The sequence below is a fragment of the Aspergillus tanneri genome (assembly GCF_003426965.1).
Source record: "Aspergillus tanneri strain NIH1004 chromosome Unknown AapTan_4_pilon_pilon_pilon, whole genome shotgun sequence".
In the NCBI taxonomy this organism is placed as follows: Eukaryota; Fungi; Ascomycota; class Eurotiomycetes; order Eurotiales; family Aspergillaceae; genus Aspergillus; species Aspergillus tanneri.
In genome coordinates, this window is record NW_022984631.1 from 3,917,746 (window position 1) to 3,938,311 (window position 20,566).

General features: G+C 46.0%; 7 protein-coding genes across 7 annotated transcripts; all 7 read right to left on the reverse strand.

Moving 5' to 3' along the window:
- Positions 1-701: 701 nt before the first annotated feature.
- Positions 702-2,346, reverse strand: ATNIH1004_006481 (uncharacterized protein; the record flags this gene model as incomplete). Its single annotated transcript, XM_033571109.1, has 2 exons — positions 702-2,038; positions 2,094-2,346. 2 exons carry the CDS (start codon positions 2,344-2,346, stop codon positions 702-704), a joined length of 1,590 nt encoding a protein of 529 aa, XP_033427141.1.
- A 1,080-nt stretch (positions 2,347-3,426) lies between these two features.
- On the reverse strand, positions 3,427-3,879 carry ATNIH1004_006482 (uncharacterized protein; the record flags this gene model as incomplete). The annotated part of the gene is made up of 1 exon (XM_033571110.1): positions 3,427-3,879. One exon carries the CDS (start codon positions 3,877-3,879, stop codon positions 3,427-3,429), a length of 453 nt encoding a protein of 150 aa, XP_033427142.1.
- Positions 3,880-5,115: 1,236 nt separating this feature from the next.
- ATNIH1004_006483 (uncharacterized protein) lies at positions 5,116-5,968 on the reverse strand (the record flags this gene model as incomplete). Its single annotated transcript, XM_033571111.1, has 2 exons — positions 5,116-5,616; positions 5,681-5,968. 2 exons carry the CDS (start codon positions 5,966-5,968, stop codon positions 5,116-5,118), a joined length of 789 nt encoding a protein of 262 aa, XP_033427143.1.
- Positions 5,969-9,332: 3,364 nt separating this feature from the next.
- Positions 9,333-10,593, reverse strand: ATNIH1004_006484 (uncharacterized protein; the record flags this gene model as incomplete). Its single annotated transcript, XM_033571112.1, has 3 exons — positions 9,333-9,370; positions 9,421-9,983; positions 10,040-10,593. The coding sequence occupies 3 exons, from the start codon at positions 10,591-10,593 to the stop codon at positions 9,333-9,335; spliced, it is 1,155 nt and encodes a 384-aa protein (XP_033427144.1).
- Positions 10,594-11,456: 863 nt separating this feature from the next.
- AMD2_2 (amidase) lies at positions 11,457-13,362 on the reverse strand (the record flags this gene model as incomplete). Its single annotated transcript, XM_033571113.1, has 6 exons — positions 11,457-11,969; positions 12,017-12,166; positions 12,217-12,374; positions 12,429-12,849; positions 12,906-13,046; positions 13,099-13,362. 6 exons carry the CDS (start codon positions 13,360-13,362, stop codon positions 11,457-11,459), a joined length of 1,647 nt encoding a protein of 548 aa, XP_033427145.1.
- A 1,286-nt stretch (positions 13,363-14,648) lies between these two features.
- On the reverse strand, positions 14,649-15,430 carry ATNIH1004_006486 (uncharacterized protein; the record flags this gene model as incomplete). The annotated part of the gene is made up of 5 exons (XM_033571114.1): positions 14,649-14,651; positions 14,725-14,824; positions 14,921-15,096; positions 15,154-15,220; positions 15,273-15,430. 5 exons carry the CDS (start codon positions 15,428-15,430, stop codon positions 14,649-14,651), a joined length of 504 nt encoding a protein of 167 aa, XP_033427146.1.
- Positions 15,431-18,148: 2,718 nt separating this feature from the next.
- ATNIH1004_006487 (uncharacterized protein) lies at positions 18,149-19,267 on the reverse strand (the record flags this gene model as incomplete). Its single annotated transcript, XM_033571115.1, has 2 exons — positions 18,149-18,805; positions 19,241-19,267. 2 exons carry the CDS (start codon positions 19,265-19,267, stop codon positions 18,149-18,151), a joined length of 684 nt encoding a protein of 227 aa, XP_033427147.1.
- Between the last annotated feature and the right edge of the window lie 1,299 nt (positions 19,268-20,566).

The window sequence follows — 20,566 nt, forward strand, 5'->3', positions numbered from 1 at the left end:
TCAGAAGTTGTGGGCCCAGAGCCTACAAATTCCTGGCAAGAGAGAAGACAACATTCCCCTTACGCAGGTGCTCTCCGTGGTATGTAAGAAGGTTGTTGATTGTCTATTGTTACGGAAACACTATAATCCGCCCGACTTGGCGGTGCGGAAGTATCTGACGATCCATCCAACCCCTTAATCCTTTAGTTAGTTGAGCACCCAGATAGGAATGCAAGAGACTCAGTTGGTTGAGATACTGTGATTCCTGGTGTTTCCACTGAATGACATCTACTTCCTAATTAGGCTAGTTGGCCTGTAGCTGATAGAATAGCTCCCTGCGCATCACTTCTCCTGAGTTCCACAACAGTTGAAAAGGATAAGGTCTCTTAAGGTCTCTATCTGAATCTACTGGGAGAGCTGGATAAAGGGTGAAAAACAAACAAAGGAACAAAGTCGGACCGAGCGGATGCTGAATAATGCGTAATATGTTGACCCACTTTGGTCGACAGTATATTAGACTCATGCCACAGGTTCCTTCGCAATCGAATGGCAATAAGTGAAAGTTGGCACACAAAATCACCTAGGAGTGCATGAGAATAGCCAAAAATCAATATAGGTGGTCTTCGGTGAGAACAAAAGGAAGAAGATTTTTATTTGCAAGATTAAATTTGAGGACACTCATGTGAATTGAATGGCATTACTGTATACTTCAGTCTCGTTCATTATCCATGGAGAACCACTCCAGTCTCAAGAACTTGATTTATTTCCTTTTCACTGGGTGGCCCGCAAGATAAGCGAATCTTGTTCATGCGCACCCACCAACTCCTTATCAAGTAGTCCGGAAACGAGAGGCCAGGGCTCTTAAATTTTGCGAGAAATTCAGCCAGCAGGTCATCCAGCTCCAGTATCAGAAATCTTTCCTCGTCGTGAATCTCCTCGATCTCCTCTGCGTCTATTCCTCTGTAATACTCATGGGTGCAAGTATGAGAGATATTCAAACTTTGATAGGTGATAAACCGGAGGACGCAAGGAGCAATTAGCTTGATGAGGCGTTCTTGATTTTCTGGCTCAAGTGAGACTGCAAGGCATTCAATCACCATAGCAAGCCTGTGTACGAGCTCTTCCAAGTCTCGACCAGATCGTGTCGGAAAAAGTCCGCGCAAAAATGCCGTAAGTCCTATGCAACCAGCTGAAGAACAGGGACAGCAGCAATCATCTCGAGTATCGTCGGAGAATATCCTGAGCATCAGGCCGATGGAATCCTGACTTAGATCGCGCACTTGCAGAGAAACATCTTCAGAATCATTGATTGAATGCAGAAGCTTTCCCACATCATGTCCTAAGAAGTGCACAGCCGTGAGATCCCTGCTTTTGCGATTTATATTCGCACCTTTGTTAATGAGCCAGTTTGCTTTCTCCAAAAAGGCGTTAAGGCTGCAGGGCGGCGAATTCCACCACAATCCCATCAGACAGGTTTTTTCATTGCCATACAGCTCATCCACGTCTTGAAACCCGGAATTCCAAAGTAAGTCTGCTGACTTGAGATTAACCCCAATATAGTCATATACGGACCATCGGGTTGTCTCTTCAACATTGTCTACATGAACAGAGCTTGCCTTAAGAAGTTGATAGGCCCTGTAGGCTTGAAGACTCATTAGAGTACTGGGACTACTACCCAGTTCTGAATTCACTTCGTCCGGCAAGTGAGTCTCCGCAAGAGTTTGTAGCCGTTTCCTGCGGCCAACGAGTGCGTTCACTATCAGTTCCATAATCGTTCCATTATGGTGACTGCAGGCAATCTGCAGTTCAATTGGTCCGATATAGCATCTTTGTGTATTGATCAAGAGCTTGATACTCTCCTCGCAATTCACTTCGCACGCTTCTCTAATACAACTGTAGGTTGGCGTATAGCCAGATTCAAACAGCAAAGCCAGTCCGGTAGGCCATTGTGTATACGAAGCAACCCAATTTTGCAAATCGACACCCTTTCTCAGAAGAGAAATCAGGTGGCTCTTTGACCTATACACAAGAGGAAGTAGCTCCTCTGGAAGATCAATATCTGTATTTAAATGAGCCTTCGCTTTATTCTATCTCTGTGATAGCAGGAAGCTTACCTTGAACTTCTTTCTCATCGGCAAGTTGCCAAATAAGCTGTATACTATAATCTTCATAGATATGATCGTTCATACGGCCATCTCCTCGGCATAAATGGTATGAAAGATCAAAAAAATTCGGTATATGTCTAGAATCGAGGGCCATAACCGTCATGAAGCCCCCAGAATTTAACAAGTCGCAGCAAATGTCAATGGTCCCTTGCCGCTGACGAGAATCTTTGTGTCCGCCAAACACCTCAAAGTAACCTATCATCCTGTCTGCGGGAGTTTCGCCTCGATCGTTAGTACGATCTGGCAGTAAGCCTATTTGTAAAATTGTTCCTATAAATGCACGCCAGTAAAACCACGAGCAGGCATCCCACTTGGAACTGTACAATTGCCAGCCAGTAACGACCTAACCGGGCAGACCGACCATTAGCTTTCAAGAGCAATATGTGTTCATATGAATCAACAACTTTTAAAGGTGGGGTCAAATATTAGCAAGGACCGGAACTTGCTCACATGGAGAATCGTATTACCGTCGGGTAGAGTATCTGAATATGACCCCTTCCCTTCTCGAAGAAGTGACAGCAGTTCTTTATGGGCATTTTCTATGGCAACTGCAGCCCCCTCAGACTTCATACTTTTCTGTGCTTTAAGGAGGAGTTTAAATACGGGCGAATCAATCGGCACAGTTGCACGGAATTCGAGGTTAGGGGAAATAGAAAAACCTCCAGCCCCCTTGGTCATGTTCAAAGACACTTGAACAGAAAAGCTTACTATCCAGTTGCAAAATATCCAGCGCTTGAATAAGAAAGCGGTGCGTTCCTTCCGGCCATGGAATGGGCAAACATGATTAGGATATTGAAGAAAGTTCCGATTCCCCTGGGGCAACAACAATGCAGTCTGACTGATGCGAGGGCACGTGCATTTGACTCGTCCTTTTTCACGAGGAGACCAATTTCTTGCCACTAAGCACTTTGCATCTTCATCAACTATTTCCTGGTCATCCAGAATGGATCGTAACAAAGCTGGCGCTAGGATTGGACGTGCCTGGTGGGAAAGAATATTGGATTCCTGAATGTCAGCAGTAATTAGTTGGATCATCACAGCAAGAGCATCCTGAATCGACTTTGGTTGCATACCATTTGAGTGAGATGATGTTCAAGCACATCTAATCTATTGTCAATACCAGTACTGTGTTGGTCTAAACGACGTAAAATGTGGCTTGTATATAATGCAGTGGACGCTGATGCTTTGGTCACTGAGACCACTTGCTTTTGACTGGCGGCCATCATAGAACTGTATCCCTTTCCAGTCGGCGACAAGCATATAAGCACTCATTGCCGACCACTTACATATTCAGCATTTGCAGTGAGGTATCAAGGTTGGCCTGCAACCAGCTCGTTGTTTCCATAAGTGCCTTAAGTGTCTCGCGCCTGAAAGGATATGACAGCCGATCAATCCGTTTCTTAGGCGCGATCGAGCTACCGGCTTGTTTTGTCTTGTCGCATTTCTCGAGCATTTTTCTCAGTTTGTTGAGTCCTTCTTGGCAGTCCAGAATAGTATCGATTCCCACTGCTGCAGATGGAGCTGTTTCAGAGGCGGACAGTACATGGGCATCGGTGAGAACATGCTGCAGCGCTTTTAATATGCCATCCAAGGCAGCAATTCGACAGGCGACCTCGTCGACTTGCTCGTGGAATGCTTTAAACGGCCCATAGTAAGCTAGCACTCCCTGACAAACAGTGAGGCCAAGCGAGATGACGCCTACTGCACTACCAGCTGCAGATAATGGATCAGCCATGTAGAGTTTTATGTTATTGACTTCAAACTTTGGTGATGAAAAACGAAGATTGTTGTGAAAACCTCGATACGGTCCACGGTGCACAGGGGAAATGGGGAATAGGGCAGGAGAAGCTATACCAGCTACACGCACGTAGCCTACTAAGGAGCGGATATATTCAACTAGATATATATTCAACGTCTCATCTAGATGCCACACTCACTTCTCTTAACTGGGATAGAGGATTCGGGGGTTGACACCGTTGTGCGTAGCCAAGGTGCTAGGAAGGAATCAGTCCGAATACGACTTCTTCAACAAAGATCAAGAGATAGGGTGACCAGAAGTGCGATAAGACTGATATTTGTTGAACAGAGAGCGACAAGGTAGCGCCGAGTCAAGCGTAGCCGCCTGAGGCTGACTAGGTATTGTTTAGCGCCTTTCGTCACTTTCCCCACAGTGGAACAAGTACCTCCATGCTCTCTAAGATGCATGCTTTGCATCCACCCCGAAACATTTCGGTGGCTATATACAGATGCCAAAGTGCCGAGTGTTATAGGTGGAGCTATGTGATCCAATAAAAACTGTACCGCAGTTCAGCTGAAGGGATCAGTGCAGCGGCTGTGCGATCCAGTGGGTGAATTTCACCCAGCCCCTCCTCACCCTGTCTATTGTGAAAAGCATACTCTCTTTTGTGATTAGCGTTTCTCAGATTGGAATATAAAAAGGCAAAGCAAAATTGTGTAGTTGTGCGTACATTATTATCATATACAAAGCACCTGTTCATGGGAATCTAGAGAGGTCTATTGCCTGCGTTGCTACCACCCACGGCATAAGCTAATTACCATGTTTCAGCTTTCAGACCACCGGCGCCATGTAGACTGGGTTAGCCATATATTCTGGCCAATTCCCACTAGCGGCTGACGTCCCTGTGGGGGACTTAGACACCCGAGAGTGTTACCCCAACATTGGGCTTGTTGAGCAAGGTAAACATCTCGTACACCATCTACGGTCCTATCCATTACTTCAATATAGCGACAGTCTATAGTTCCCTTGCAAGAATATACTATGTAGTATTGACATTAGGATAGAATGCCGTCGGAGAATGTCCGCTAAAGAAATGGCCGACTTCAGGCATTGCTACAAGCAGGTATTGACAATACACATTTCCGGTCGAAAATCAGGTCATAATGTTGATTTCCAAATTTGGTCCGACCTATTCATAATGAACTAAGGGGTTATTGTACTCAAAATGGGGATTTACTTGCGGCGTAATATGTAAATCCAGTGAAACACTTCCGGAGCATACGCAAAAGACGAAATTTCTCCCTGGGGCGCCTTCACTGGGGTACGGGACACAAGTTCCCAATGACTCGCTAAAAAAGGAAGATTGTCAAACCGCATGGTCGAATACGACAGTGCAATCCACACAGCACCTTGCTTTGTTAACGGGACCAGATACAGCCCCAACAGCTCTACCGGAGATAATGTTAACCCCCCATGGTTGTCGATAACTTCTAGTACTGTAGGACAAATGCCCGTCAAGCTAAAATTAGCCGAGAAGGAAATCGACTCGGCTGTCGCAAGAGCATCACTGGTGCCTTTGTCTAGGATTAGATCAAACGGCGCAAACGAGAAAAGACTAGTCATATCCTCCCAGGATCGCAGGTCCACCTGTAGCCATTGCATGGCATGAGACGGGTCCTCCGTGCTCTCGTGTTCTCGGCCCAAACGGACGGCTTCAGCAGAAAAGTCCACATTCTATGGCATGTAGAAGACTGAGTACTATGAAATAAGCTTGCAGGGAAGGCAAGAAGGTACACACCACAATACCACTTCCCATCCAGTTTTGCTTGACGAAGGCATCGCGAAGTTTTATTCCCAGCTTTGAAATACCTGGTCCCAGGTGCAACACACGTGGCATCACGCCGGCTGCGAAGGATGCCCTGCCTTGCAAGTCAGACAAAGCCGCATCGATAAGCATCTCGCCAGGATTCAGCCATTCACCGACACCTTGGCCGGTCGCAAACTTAGCATCCCAGTAGGATGGGTCGTCATAGTCTGGAGCGCCAGCTATTTTAGTGTGTGTTCTCACATTTGCCGGGGTGGCCATCTTTTCATCGTGAGCAGCGAAAAGGCCAACACCATTGAGTGGTTGCAGATGACTTGTACTCCGCTAATATGTGCGTATAGCTGTCAAATAATATGGCTATACTTGGCCAGGATCATGTGACTAAGGAGGGGTCATAAGGGCCTTTTCAACGAGCGAAAGAACATGATAATAACCAACAATCATAATCAACCACCATAATTATCAATATAATCAAGAAGAGCCCAACTAGCTCAAAACCATCCATTCAAGACCTTTCCAAAAATTGTGCCTTCTTTCCTATTTAGTACTAGCCGAATATCTAACAATAGCTCGACGTGGGCAAGAGTCGGAGCGGAAAAAATTTCGGCGTGGGCAGGTGGGGTAGCCAAATACGCCTACAGTAAAACCCCTATATAAGCAGCACCCGATTTAAGCAAAACTCCGGTATAAGCAAATGAACACGGTGTCTAATTTGATTTTCCATATTAATATGCTTAACCCCCCGATACAAGATCTTTGCTTAATTTTTCGCCCTTTCCTATATAAATTTGCCTATATCGAAGTCACAAAATTGCTTATTCAGATATCACACTTTGCTTTAAAGATGGCTAAGAGGACGCGTCGCGCTATTTCAAATAGCCAGAAGGCTGCCCTACGCGCTCAACATCATTTAAAGCCTTATCTTTCTCTGGCATCTCTTTCTAAGTGGTTTGAAGAGACATATAAACAGCCAATTGACCGCTCCTCGATTAGCCGAATCCTCTCCTCTCGATTTGCCTTCCTTGACGACATTCAAGCGCATCAATCTGAAGATAAACGACGCCGTACAGAATCCTGGCCAGAGCTAGAAAAGGCACTCTACAACTGGATACGGAGGGCTGAGGGACAAATAACAATATCTCAGGAGATTATTCGGCAAAAGCAAGGGATTTCTGGCCGGAGGTCTATCCAGAAAGGGAGATGCCGCAGTTTAGCAACGGCTGGCTTCGACGCTTTCAATCACGCAGAAATATTAAGTGGAGGAGTCAGCATGGTGAAGCTGGAAGTGTATCTGAAGATGCAGCTACTGAAATGGTTATAATCCGTCACGCTCTTAGTATATATGCGCCTCAGGATATCTTTAACTGCGATGAGTCAGGTCTATACTGGAGGATGATCCCGGACCGGAGTTTATCTACACGTTTGCTTCCTGGCCGCAAGAAAGAAAAGGCTCGAATAACTGCGCATTTCTGTTGTAATTCAGACGCTTCAGAACTCCTTCCTATCTGGTTTATTGGGACAGCTAAACGTCCCAGAGCCTTTACTGCAGCTGGTATTAATATTGAGAACCTTAACTGCACTTGGCGCTCAAATAAGAAGGCATGGATGACTGGTGATATCTTTAAAGAATGGCTGCTCTGGTTTGATAGAAGAATGCAAGGCCGAAAAGTTGCTCTTTTAATGGACAATTTTTCTGCACATGAAGCTGCATATAAAGAAGTAAACCCGCAGCTAAAGAATACACTGGTTATATGGCTTCCATCCTGCTCAACGTCACGGTATCAGCCTCTTGATCAAGGGATTATACGCACATGGAAGGCATATTGGAAAAAACAGTGGGTTTTATATATGATGGCTGAGTACGACCGTGGTTTTGACCCGCTATCTACTATGACAATCTTACAAGCAATTCGATGGGCAATTTCTGCCTGGGAATTTGATTTGTCTAGAGATACAGTCAGAAACTGTTTTCAAAAGGCCCTTTCAATTGAATATGTCAATGAGCTTAATGATGAGCAACTTATTGACGATATAAAGCAAGGACTTCAACGCCTAAAACTCTCAAATAGTATCCAGGACATTATGGATATTAATCAGTTTTTGAATCCCACAGAGGAGCAGGTTGATGATAGTCTTATAGATATTGACTCCGCAGTTCTGTCTGAAATTGCACCGCCTCCAGCTTCAGATAGTGATGAGGAGGAAGATCTACAGCCTCTACCAATAATTACACCTACAGACGCTTTAGAGGGCTTATATAAACTACGACTCTATCAGGAACAGCAGGTTGATGGAGATAAGGCCCTTATTCGGCTTCTTACACACCAAGAAAGGCTCCTTCTGGAGAGAAGAGCTCAAGCTCAGCGTCAGACAGATATCCGGTCATTCTTTGCCTGACCACCCACCTCCACCTTATTAAGCTGCGGGGCCCCTGGTTGCCAAAAACATGCAGAATATAGGTTATATCTTATAGAATGATTATAATAATTAATATATGCGTTCTTTAATTCAGTATGGTGCAGTAGATTTATATAAAGCTATATAAATATATATATTTATTACCTTGTTCGGTATAAGCAAAAATCCGGTATAAGCAAACTTTTAGCCGGTCCGAATTCTTTGCTTATATAGGGGTTTTACTGTATTTGCACTTAACTGCCCAGGCTAAGCTTATGTCTGTTTGAGATCGCAATAGCCGACCGTCCCGGACCCGCACTGAGACAATATGTCTCCAACAAAAAATTGATATCACATGACGGCTATATGACCCTGTTATGCGGATTTGGGACTAGGAGGGTTTCGGTGGAATGCCAGCACTAATTTAATATGACCAATCTATGCTAGGCTGATAGCCTGATACAGCCAACTTCGCCTATACTACTCTGGGATGTGGAGGTAGGGGAAGATCTGAATCAAATGAAGATTCTGATAATGAGGTCGATGTACCGAAGGTTCAATATCCTCAGGCATCAGGCAATGTGGCTGCTTATATGATGGCTCAAGAGAGCTCTGCATGATCGATTAGCCACCCTGTTCGATCAAATCAAATAAAATAGGTGTTAATTAATTCATGTACACACGAAGACCTATAGACAAGAGTGTTCTCCAGGTTTCGAATTGAGAGCGAAGTTGATTAAGCGTTCTCCAAGTGAGATATCCAAATGTTGCAACTGTACCTGACACTTACCTACATACAGTAAGCTACAGAGTATGGCATACAATAAAATATTAATTTTTCTTACTGCCTGCTGTCTCCTGCGAGGTTCGGTATGAGCTTGGAATGGGGCAAAGGCACTCTCGTTAAGGGAAAGACTTGCTACAGTACGCCAGAAACGACAGATGAGTTGGGAGGTCAGTATCGTGTCAGCTCTACTTTTAGTAGAATGAGCTCGAGCATTTCAACTAGCAAATTGAGATATTGGCATTTTGTTTTCCACCTTTTTTTCTTCTCTAATTGTTTACTCCATAGGAGAAGATCAGCCCAAGGACGAGGTTAAGACCTACTAGTACTAAGGTATCATGAGCACAGTTCATCCGAAAAGTCGTCATTTATCTAAGAATGGCTGCTGGAATAGTCTATATTATTGGCCCATGGATTGATCAGGCTTATGAACTCCCCTCCACTTTAATAATTCAGAGTTTGTTTGATAGCATCATATATTCCTGTGTAGAACGTTAGCCTAGGACCCATAAAACAACAATTCAATACTTACTAGCAACATCCGGCAAGATGAACTTCTCATACGCAAGTCCAGTGTGTGTACTCCATCCCGCAACCCGCTTCACAGGAGCTTCCAGCCGCAGAAACGCTCCGTCTTGAATCGTGGCGGCCACTTCAGCGCCCACTCCATAGTTAATCATACTCTCATGTACCACGATCGCTCGCCCAGTCTTCCTAACACTGTCAAGCACGGTCTCCCGATCCCACGGGTAGATTGTTCGGAGATCGATCAGTTCGATGCTAGCACCCAGGGCTTTCTCAGCAGCAGCAATAGCTGAGGAGCAGAGATACATCGGTTGACCGTAGGAAATAATCGTCAGGTCATTTCCAGGTTTCACAATCTCTGCCTTGTTCAGGGGAATGGTGTAGTATTCGTTCGGAACATGCTCCACTGCTGCTCGATACAGGACCTTCGGCTCCATGAAGACCACGGGGTCATTTCGCTCGAAAATTGCAGACAGGAGAAGACCCTTGGCCTGTGATGGTGACCGCGGCATAACCACATGGACACCCGGGATGTGGGCAAACAGAGCCTCCGGTGACTGTGTATGATACCTGACAACGCCTGATATGAGCTCCAACCCAAATAGCAAAGTTCCTGGTATACCTACAGAGCTCCATGACCGACCGCACCACAAGGCATTCGTATTACCAATCCACCTGCATTTACTCCTGTGCCACCCTCACGATACCGGAACTTGGCCGCTTCGTTGACGATCTGATCGAATGCGGGAAACACGTAATCGGCGAACTGAATCTCGGCGACGGGCTTCATTCCCTGCGCGGCAGCTCCAATCGCAAATCCGGCAATCCCTTGCTCCGTCAACGGGGTGTTGAAGACTCGTTCCGAGCCAAACTCGGTCTGGAGATCCATGGAGCATCGGAAAACACCGCCGAACGCGACATCCTCCCCGAAAAGCATTACCTTATTCGATGACGCGAGGGCTGTTCGCAGGGCGGAATTGATAGCCTGGTAGAGGTTTAGGGACTTCGAGGTCGTGGAGCTAGGTAGGTCAAGGTTATGGGTGAGAGACGACGAGGTGTGATGAAGGAGAGGAGTGGTCTTGTAGTCAATTGGTAGGTTGAGTCGTGACGAAGGGGATGCGACGGCTGAATACAGCCGCCGGGGCTGCTGCAAGAACCTGGGGACACGAATAGCAGCCATTTTGGCGAGAATGTGAGAGGATCAACAAAGAAATCGCTGCTGCAGGAGAGCCCCGAGAAGGAAAGGGAAGAATTACCCCGTACCCCGGCACTTATATGGAGAGTTCCTTGGGCGGGCGTCATCATGCGGGGACGCGCCGCGGATAACCGAGTGCGGATGGGTGCCTTGGTGCCTGAATAACTAGGTGTCGGGCCGTTTCACGCCAGAATTGTCAGGCCGAAAAATCGCTGTAACTGGTTTGGTCCGCTTATATCGAATATGCCTAGCTGGCTTGATTTATGCCTCAGGGCACATCCGCCAAAATGAAGATGAATGGACTCAATGTGTAAAGGGCTAGGGCCCGTTTACCTTCTCGGGCCTATGGTCCCTGTTGTCCCTATTGTCCTACTGTCCCTACAGGCCCTTTGTCCCATTGGTCCTCGATTTATGTCACGTGACTTTTCACCCTATCGCTCCTTTTCCGCTTTCTTTCTTCCCTTCGATTCCTTTTTGTACATAACCTATCCTATAGGTTCTACGGGTTCAGCCCCTGACACAATGGAGTAGTACTATTGAAACAATTCATAGAAAACAGTTGTCCTAATATCCGTATTTTCTTCGTTTTCAAATTATTATTTTTGAGCAGCCGGGTACGTACTATAGAATAAATATTTATGCCGAAAAAATAAAGATTAAAAAAAGTAACATGTAAAACTATATAACTATGCTAAGTAAAATGTTGGCTATATTGACAAACTCCACAAAGGGTCTCATAAACTTGCAGCAAAAATCAAAATATAATGCATAGCATACAGTCTCCTACATATGATATCAATTCACCACCAACCGAGCACCTGAAAGTCTTCCACTTATCTAGTACATGGTCAAGGAGTCACCATGTTACCCAGCAATCTGCCTATCTCTTCCGCGATGGCCAATGTCTTTTCCTCACTTAATCGCCTGCCAACGACCTGGATTGCCACAGGAGCCCCATGGTAAGCGTCAGCGTCGTACTCAGCCTGCACCACTTCATCTAACTCATTCAAAGGCTGGTAATTCTCCTTTTTCGGATCGAGATTCCGGTCGGCAAGGGTGACAGGAACAACAACACTCGTCAGGTCCAACACATTAAAGACGGTTGCGTAGCCATAGTACTTGAATTGATTATGGCGAATAGCGGCAGTTGCACTGACAGGAGCGACGATGGCATCCAGCTCCGAACCAAGCTGCTGCTCGACCTCACTCCATTTTTCGAGATACTCCATCTGATAATTCCATTTTTGCAATTGTACATCCCATACCTCATTTAGGTCCCTTTTCTTGATATCGGGGTTCAGCAATTCCTTGATGTTGGGAATGAAAGGCTCCCCAGAGGCACTGATATGACGCGCGACGTCCTAACACCTGGTTAGCTAGCTGTCTTGGGATGCTTTCAATCTCATACAGTGCCACCGTCCGCTGCGTATATGATATTGGCCATGTCAACAGCAAAGGCATGCTTGTAAGGTGCCCAAGGCACCACTTTGTGTCCGTTCCGCTTCAAGGCATCAACAACCATGTCAACGCCTCGAAGGATCGGAGGATGTGGAAGTACCTCCGCAAGAGTTAGTTGTACAGAAACCTAACTGCCGTACCGACTCTCACATTGTCATCAGACTTATAGAATCCAACAGCCAGTTCCCCGGCCTCAATCTTTTTCTTCACTGCTACTTCCTCTTCGGACCTCCACAGCATGGGAATGACTTTCGAGTCGTATTTCCACGGCTCTTCGTGAAGCACCGCCGTCATGAACAGCCGGATATCTATTAATGTAGTCAGTAGCGGATTCCAACAACGCGAGTGGTTATCAGCCGTACCTGCAGCGGAATGGGCAATTGGACCCACGACGCTAGGAACAGTCTCTTGGCCCTCCATACTATTTGCCATACGTCCGTATGGCAACCTTCCATGACTGGGGCGGATTCCATACAGATAATTAAAGGCAGCAGGAACCCGAATGGAGCCACCTATATCTGTGGCCACTCCAATAATCCCCCCACGCATACCAACCATGGCACCCTCTCCTCCGGAGCTTCCACCGCAAGACCAGTTTTTGTTGCGTGGGTTAGTGGTCCTACCGATGATATTGTTGATAGTCTCACAAACCATTAGAGTCTGGGGAACGCTGGTCTTGGTATAGAAGACCGCACCTGCTTTGCGCAGAAGGTTGGTGAGGATGGAATCCTGTTCGTCGCTTTTTCCCAGCCAGGATATATATGCCATGGATGTTTCGTATCCCTGATGTTGACCTGTATTAACACGATGAACAGCTGATCCGAGGTACTGATATTTACCTTGACACGAAGCTGGTCCTTCAGGGAAATAGGAAGGCCATGTAGCGGCCCTACAGGTTTCTTGTGCTCACTATAGTACTGATCAAGCTGTTTTGCCTGCGCTAGTGCATCCTCAGGGAAGAATTCGTGCATGCAGTTCGTCTGTTAATTGTCAATTTAACATTGGAATAAAGGGGAAGGAAGGCCATTTTACCAGCTGCTGTGCAATGGCTGCAGACTTGCAAAAAGCAAGGGTCACATCAACGGCTCGCAGTTTTCCAGTTGATAATTGTGAAACAAGATCCGTGGCTGAGGAAGAAATGATACTCAGTTCTTCGGGAGAGAGTATCCCGCATGTCTTGGTGTATTCAAACGCCGAGTCGCCGCTCGGTAGTTTTTGAACTCTCCACTCGCTAGGAATGGCATTAGACAATTGACTTCTTTTGGCTTCCGCACGATCTGTCCAGCTGGAGGTCATGTTGAACTGATGTCTGTTGTTCAGAGAAAATATGCAACCACAATGTACTGTCACAGACTCTTAGGCTCGGCTCTCTGTTATACTAATACCAGTATGGGGTAACCTCATGCACGGGAGGACATAAGGATATATATTACTTATACAGGAACCCGGCTCTCGAACCAACAAACAACTGTATAGACTGACACACAAGACGACAACAGCCATATATTAGCCACCCTCTACAACCATAGTGGGCAGGTCCATTTATCCGAGCGGGAGACGATAGTCGGCAGTTGGGGAAACCTACCCCAACCTGCGGGGCACAGGCGGGTCCGAGTTTGTTCTATCTCTTGACTGTTTCATTGGCCGGTGGCCCAGGAGATGATAAGGACGAGATAAAGGGTAATTGGTTCGTCGTCCGGAACATCAACATATTCGCCAAATATGTATCTGAGGCATTTGGAGAAGGATCTTTAGCGTGTCGGACGAGAGGATAAACCGGTGGGGATAGAGTCAGGTGTTAATATGCTCCATAGTGTGGTTTTGTATTTATCTCTCAACATGTTCAGTCTTGCTTATCAACTTATGTCTCTTACGTAACTTGCATACAATATTGTACAGATATGTATGAAGTTTATTTATTCCAGTTAGCCTGCAGCCTTAGATTAAGAATATTTCTTATGTATTCATTGTATCTTTCTCTCGAAAATCTTACTCAGAGATATTCTCCAGTAACTATAGGTTCGGCTGTAGCAATTGCAAATGTAAGTTATTTATACAACAATATAACTTTGTGGCTGGCTCACAGCATGCAGTGGAACATCGCTGGGAATATGCTGGACCCGGCCGGAGCCGTTAAGAAGCATTGTTCAGAACAGAAATAGGAATAGCATTTGCAGGTTGTTATAAGCGTATACAACGTAGGGTGAGTCGGAGGCTAGACTTTGTATTAAGATAGATGTGCATGAAAACGCAGGTACTTTGGCTATTGTGCGGTTTTAATATATGTCTAAAGTACCGAAACTCTTTTCCAAGCCACTGACTACTTTCCTACTCAGTGTACTCCCGCAAGTATGGAACATCATGGAGGAACGACTTTTGGGGCCCCATAGTATACTCGACTTGGACTTGATCTTAGATCGTTGCTAATGTTTTCCCCTATCGACTCTTTCAGATAGAATCTGCTTACAGCACTCGCTCAACAGGCCGTTACCAGGGACGAATACGGTCAATTGCTTCGTTAAAGAACTTCTCTGAATGGTCCTTTTGGTATCATTATCGATCTTACACGGCCACCGAGCCAGTCACTTATGTAATACAGCAGGATATAGCATCCTATGATAAAACTAAGAACAGGAGTCTTAATAAGAAGTAACTTACGATGTGAGCAGTGTTCTTGCTGCTGTCTTCCAGGGTGAGGGTTGCCTTCTCTAGCCCAAAGGGACGAGCACCGGCATTTCCCATATTGGTCTGGACCAGTCTGTTTACTATAGTACAGATTAGTAACCAAAGATATAGCATAACGAGAGGCAACTAAGCTGAGCACATAGGTTAATAGGGCTTCAAGGGGACCCACCCGGGATGGATACACAAAGTGATGAGCCAGTCATTCTCCATGCCCATCTTAACGACTAGCACGTTGGCCAGAGCCTTGGAGCCTGCATAGGCGGCATTCGGGCAGGGGTACTTGGGCATATCGTTCAAGCTGCCACCCGCGGCACTGACAAAGGCAAATCGAGCTGCGCGGGCGGCCTTCCGCAGCAGGGGATGGGTTGCCTTTTATAGGAGCATAACAGAAAAGGCGTTGACTCTCAGCATCTCCTCCAACTCCTCCAGCGGCAGATCCTCGATTGTGTTCAGCTTAGCAATGCCTGCACTGGAGATTACGGCATCAATGTGGTCGACACCCAGGCCTGGATGTCCTTCACGGCCTAAAAAGGTTCCGTGCTGGGGCCAAATCGATCTTGGCGATGAGGACCTGCGTGTTGGCGCGCCTGGGCACGTCTAGAAGGCTCTGAGCATCCTCCACATTGCGCACAGCAGCAATGAGCGTGTTGTTGGGCTGGGAGACATAGTAATCAAACATACCGCGCCCGATTCCTCTTATAAATCCCCTTCATTGTCAGACGGCAGCTGCTGCAGAGGTCCAGAGCAGGTGCTAGGGGTTATTCATTCTGGGGGTCCTTCCTACGCACTTCGGTTTGCGCCGGTAATCAGGTATGTTTTTCCCGACATTGTGTAGAGATTTTAAGATCGTGTGGAAGCTTTAGAGAGGCCTGTCAGATAGTCGAATATACTCTGTTTTTACTGGGTATGGTGGGATGGAATCTGGAAGGATAATAAATGGCGCGGCGACTGGTTCCTAAGTAACCATACTAGGCCTAGCAGGGGACCGCAAGGCGGAAGCCTGGAAACAGGTTGCTCTCGAATTTGAATCGAAATGGGTTTATAAGCACAAAGAGCATTGAGTTATTTCCACGACATAGTCAGGTGTGGGCATAACCGCCCAGGACCAACACAAACCGCTTAACACGGCCAATTGGCAGCCCTTGCCAGCATAGTGTCCCAGTTCTGGATAAAACATGTGACAGGGATATAATCCTGCAAATGCTCTTGGACGGCACGTTCCGGGCGCGCAATTGAATAGTCACTGCTTGCTCCGTACTCCATATGATTTGCACGTTAAGCCGGCAGGTGCAATTACCGTTAACCTACTCATTGGCGGAAAGCAGGCGCGTGGCCGCCTGGCCGTGTCTTATGATTGCTCAGTCGCATTTTAGTCCGTGTTTAGACCAGATAAGCCTTACAGCGCTCCTTATAAGACACTGTCTTTGTGCCTCATTACCATCTTAATGCATGCGCTACTTGCAGCTCGTAGGGCCGAGTGTCATATGTAGAATAGCGGTTGAACGTGGCGGAGGAGGGATAATGCGGAGAACTTATACTTTCCAGCAGCTTGAAACGTATGGAAGCGAGTCTTTAACATAGTGAAGAACCGGCTTTGGGCGACCAAGAAGCCATTAATACACTCCACACTAAACAGTATACCCATGATGGCCCAAAACTTTCAGAACTTTGATATCATTTATACCAAGGTTAGACTTGCTGTCCGTGGACTCCACGTCCGCTACACTGTTGGCTTTGCTGTACAACGAACATTCTTCTACCCCTACAACGCATCCCCGGTTCCAAGCTAGCGGCGTGGACACAATGTGTTGAAACTTAGTACGAGTGCTTTAAGTGTCCTGGAGGGCAGTTCTTGTGGGAGTATCAGAAGTGGTATGGAAAGTACGGTGCGTAGGATTGAACTTTACCTCATAGTACCCATGAAATCTTTAGGGCTCACTGACTGTTTTGCGCAGCTCTCATCGTCCGCAAACAAGGCGTACATCAAGGACCCAAGATCTATGCGCGTAGTTGTGGCACTCCAACTTTGTCGCCCGCAAACATTACCGGAGACTGTCCTATGCTTAAAGAAACGCCATAAAAATACAGAAAAATTAGAAGCCCATTTGAGAAATCAGTACGGGATACGCTTGACCTGGGGAGCAGCGCGTTTCTCTTCACGGGGTTCACACGTCTAGCTGTGTGCTTATCGATGACTTTCTTTTTACCTGTAACTTCCAGTACTAGTTTTGATAATAAATTGGGGCCCGGAATCTATGCCACCAAGGATCTCGGCGCCGCGCTAAATTACGTATTCAAGAACACCGACTTCCGAAAAATTTCATTCTGGAACCGGAATAAGGAACAGTGGAGCATTTTGGCGGCGTCTTGGTTGCAGATCTCATAACAGATTTCCGAATGCCGGATGAGCAAAAAGAAGCGGACGTGGTACAGGGACCATTGTCGGCCGATTCTTCTATGGTCAAGACGCAGAAACCATTTCTCAACCAGGGAGACAAAACTCAGTTTATATGTGTTAGTTATGAGAGTTGTAGGTGGCTTATTGCTTCTTGGTTGCTATCTATAATATATCTCACCAGTTACTCTATCTACACAAGTTGAGGGCAGAGATCAATTGAATAATAGTCTCCGTGAGCAAGTGCCCTAAAGCTACTCTATGAAAGGATAATAAACGAGTGCAGAGTCAGCTTAACAATATAAGTTACCGTAAGGTCTGAGGGCCGGATTTCCTGTCTTTCGCCGGCTTTCTGGCTGTGAAGATGGCTACGACTAAGTCTGCGTACAATAAAAGTTTTAGCAAAGTCATGGGTTCTACAGTTGATATGAGCTGCGTCATCGCACCGCCCACCACCCCAACTGCTCGTCCACTCACCCTGCTCACTGTGGTCGTGCGACTCCAGGGCGGAACTGCTCATATACTAGAACAGGATCAACAATGGCCTTGGCGTCCGTAGCGTTTTGCTCGGTTGGTTGGAGATATTGTACCCGAAATGGAAACTCTACTGGTCCCTGGAAGGGTTCAACCGTGGAAAGGACATTTGTGCTGATTGGCCAAATTTAATATAATATACGAACACTCCGCAGCCCAACATAATGCTGACATTCATCCTAATTCCTAAGGTTGACTATTGCGGCGGCTATGTAATATGTACATACTAGGGTTTGAGTAGATAAAAAGCAGGAAAAATTAGTATTCAGCAAATTTGAAAATAGTGAGCGACTGATTGGCCTCTAGAATCGCTAGTTATACGACACCAGCTGGATTGAGCAGTAGGCCAAAGGATCTTTTTCTCCGGAAAGGATGGATAGCACCATAACGAACTACAAACTTAACGTCTTTGTTCCCCGGCGATTTGTATTTCTGGTTGACACACCTATATATTTTAACAAAGATGGTTTAATTCCGAATGTCCATATCGTCTAGCAAATGCGAGAACAGCTCATTCCAAAAGACCGAGTCGTCATGTATGCAGTCATCATACTCCTCCAATTTCTTCCGCAGTATGTCAAGAGGGCGCTTAAGTATCTCGACACGCCGCTCCATTTCCTCCCAGGTCACATCATCTGATGGCGGTTCACGTAAATCTTTAGTTACGGCCGCTACCATTCCCAACAGCACTGCCAAATTATCCAGCGAAAATGCGACTCGACCAAGATAACCCTTTGCATGGTCCCAACCGTCCGGGTCATAAAGTGATACAAGTCCGCTTTCATTATCCAGCATGACCATATAGTTATCCATGTCCCCAAAATGGAAACTAAAATTGGTTGGTGGAGGTTGTGGGTTTTCAGGGACCCGTCGCCCATAAAGGTCATCGCTATCGAACTCATGTAATTTCTTGCCCTCATCTGCATATTTTGATAGATGGACAGACTCAAAACCTGCGCGGCAGAGTTTAATAGAAGGAAAGCCGACATTTAGAAGGAATTCTCGTGACAGTTTTTCTGTGAGGGCTGCTGGAAGGTCTGATTCTTTCGGTTGCCAGAGGGACCCGGCACCGAATTGAATCTCCAGCCAGGATTGACTCGGAGTTGCACCACGAATTGCATTGCTCTAAGTGACTGTCAGCTGGTACCTAGGATGATTTCAGACATTGGCATATGATAGCATACTATAATTGATTCAAATATCTTTAGTTGGTCCTGTGACCGACCGAAGACATGGTAGGCATGTTTGCATGATTGGGCAAGAAAATACGCATCAGCGATAGAATCTAGACTGTGGTAAATCCAGAGGAGAATCTCTGGTGGGAGACTCTGAAACCCAGGCATTTTGCAGGTAGTTACACAATTTTCACCGTGCAAGGTATGTGGTTGAAGTCTAGAGTACATCTAAGTGTAAAGCTTCTCGTATTTACTGGGCTAACCCTTTCTGGCAGATTGGAATACGAGTTTCTGTGGATCTTCAACCACTTATGGAGGCATCAAAATGCCCAGTAAGCATTCTAGAAATTGGTAATCGGAGTTATGCTTGCGCAGCCATACTAACCCTGATACGAAAACTCAACCAGTCCATTTCTTGTCAACACCTATAAGATAAACGAATGTTATATCCCTTCCTATTTTGGGTGACCAACCAATATACTCTGTCGAACTATATTTCGCAATTCAAATGTAGGAAGGGAAAACGATACATCTATCAATACTTACCAGTAGATATCCATTTCGCTATCACAACTCCAGTTTAGCCACCCCTCGACAATCTACCTCGTTCATGTCTCTAAAGAACAACTACATTAACTCTAGAGGTAGAGAGAGTATGGATAGAAACCATAGAGAAAGTACTTATCTACGTTGTAGAGGTATGTTGAACCGAAGCCTCCTCCCTAAAAAGTACACGGAAACCTTCGGTACAGTTTTATTGACTACCATCATAGCTAAAGTCGACGCAAAAATGGCCCGATAACGACCAAATAATCAAGCTGTCCGTTCACTTGTTCTTGGGTTGGCCGCCACCTCCCTTGATACCACCAGCACCATTGCCTCCACTTGCACCATTGCCTCCACTTGCACCATTGCCTCCACTTGCACCATTGCCTCCAGATGCACCGATAGAACCCGGCATCCTGTGGATTATATTAAGAACCGTCAAGAATGGAAATCTGAATGTTTCCTCACTTGATTATATGTCTAAGCGCGGGTGAGACAAATAGTTTAGAGTTGACTTAGCAGATTGAATAACTTTCTATCAAGTTTAATTAGTATATTCATCAGTAATTTTCTAGAAGTCACGAGCTCTTAATACTTACTCTTTAAAGCATAAAGACTGCTGCATTCATCTCGTTCGTACATGGAGCGTAGGATGGGTATTTATCTTCCAGCCGTCATTGCACATCAAATCGTATGTCAATTGCAACGCCACCTTACAATGTGAGGGGTTCTGGAGGTGACGTGTCTACCTTCATATATGTGCTAACTTTATTGGTTGAATATGCTGATTATTCTACGCATTGACCTCGTTTATACATGATCACTGAACCTTGATGATAGGCACCTGGCACATACTTGGATTATGACTGGCTTATAGAACAATTCACTGGTGACCATGCGGATCTATCCGCAGATATTGTCCGCGATCTGAAGTGACCATTATTTAACTTCGTTTTATAGGTCCGACCCCTCACACCGTTAAGTGCAGATCTCTGATGTGGCGTTTCCCCTCTCACCGGAGATAGTACCCTGCATACACTGAGTTGTCAACTCATAGTCTGACCGCTCATCATCTGTACTGCTCGAGTTCTCTTTAAACCTACGAGATTACACAATCCGCGTTGCTCCTATGGCCGCGATCTGTCCCACGTTAGTAGTTACCCCT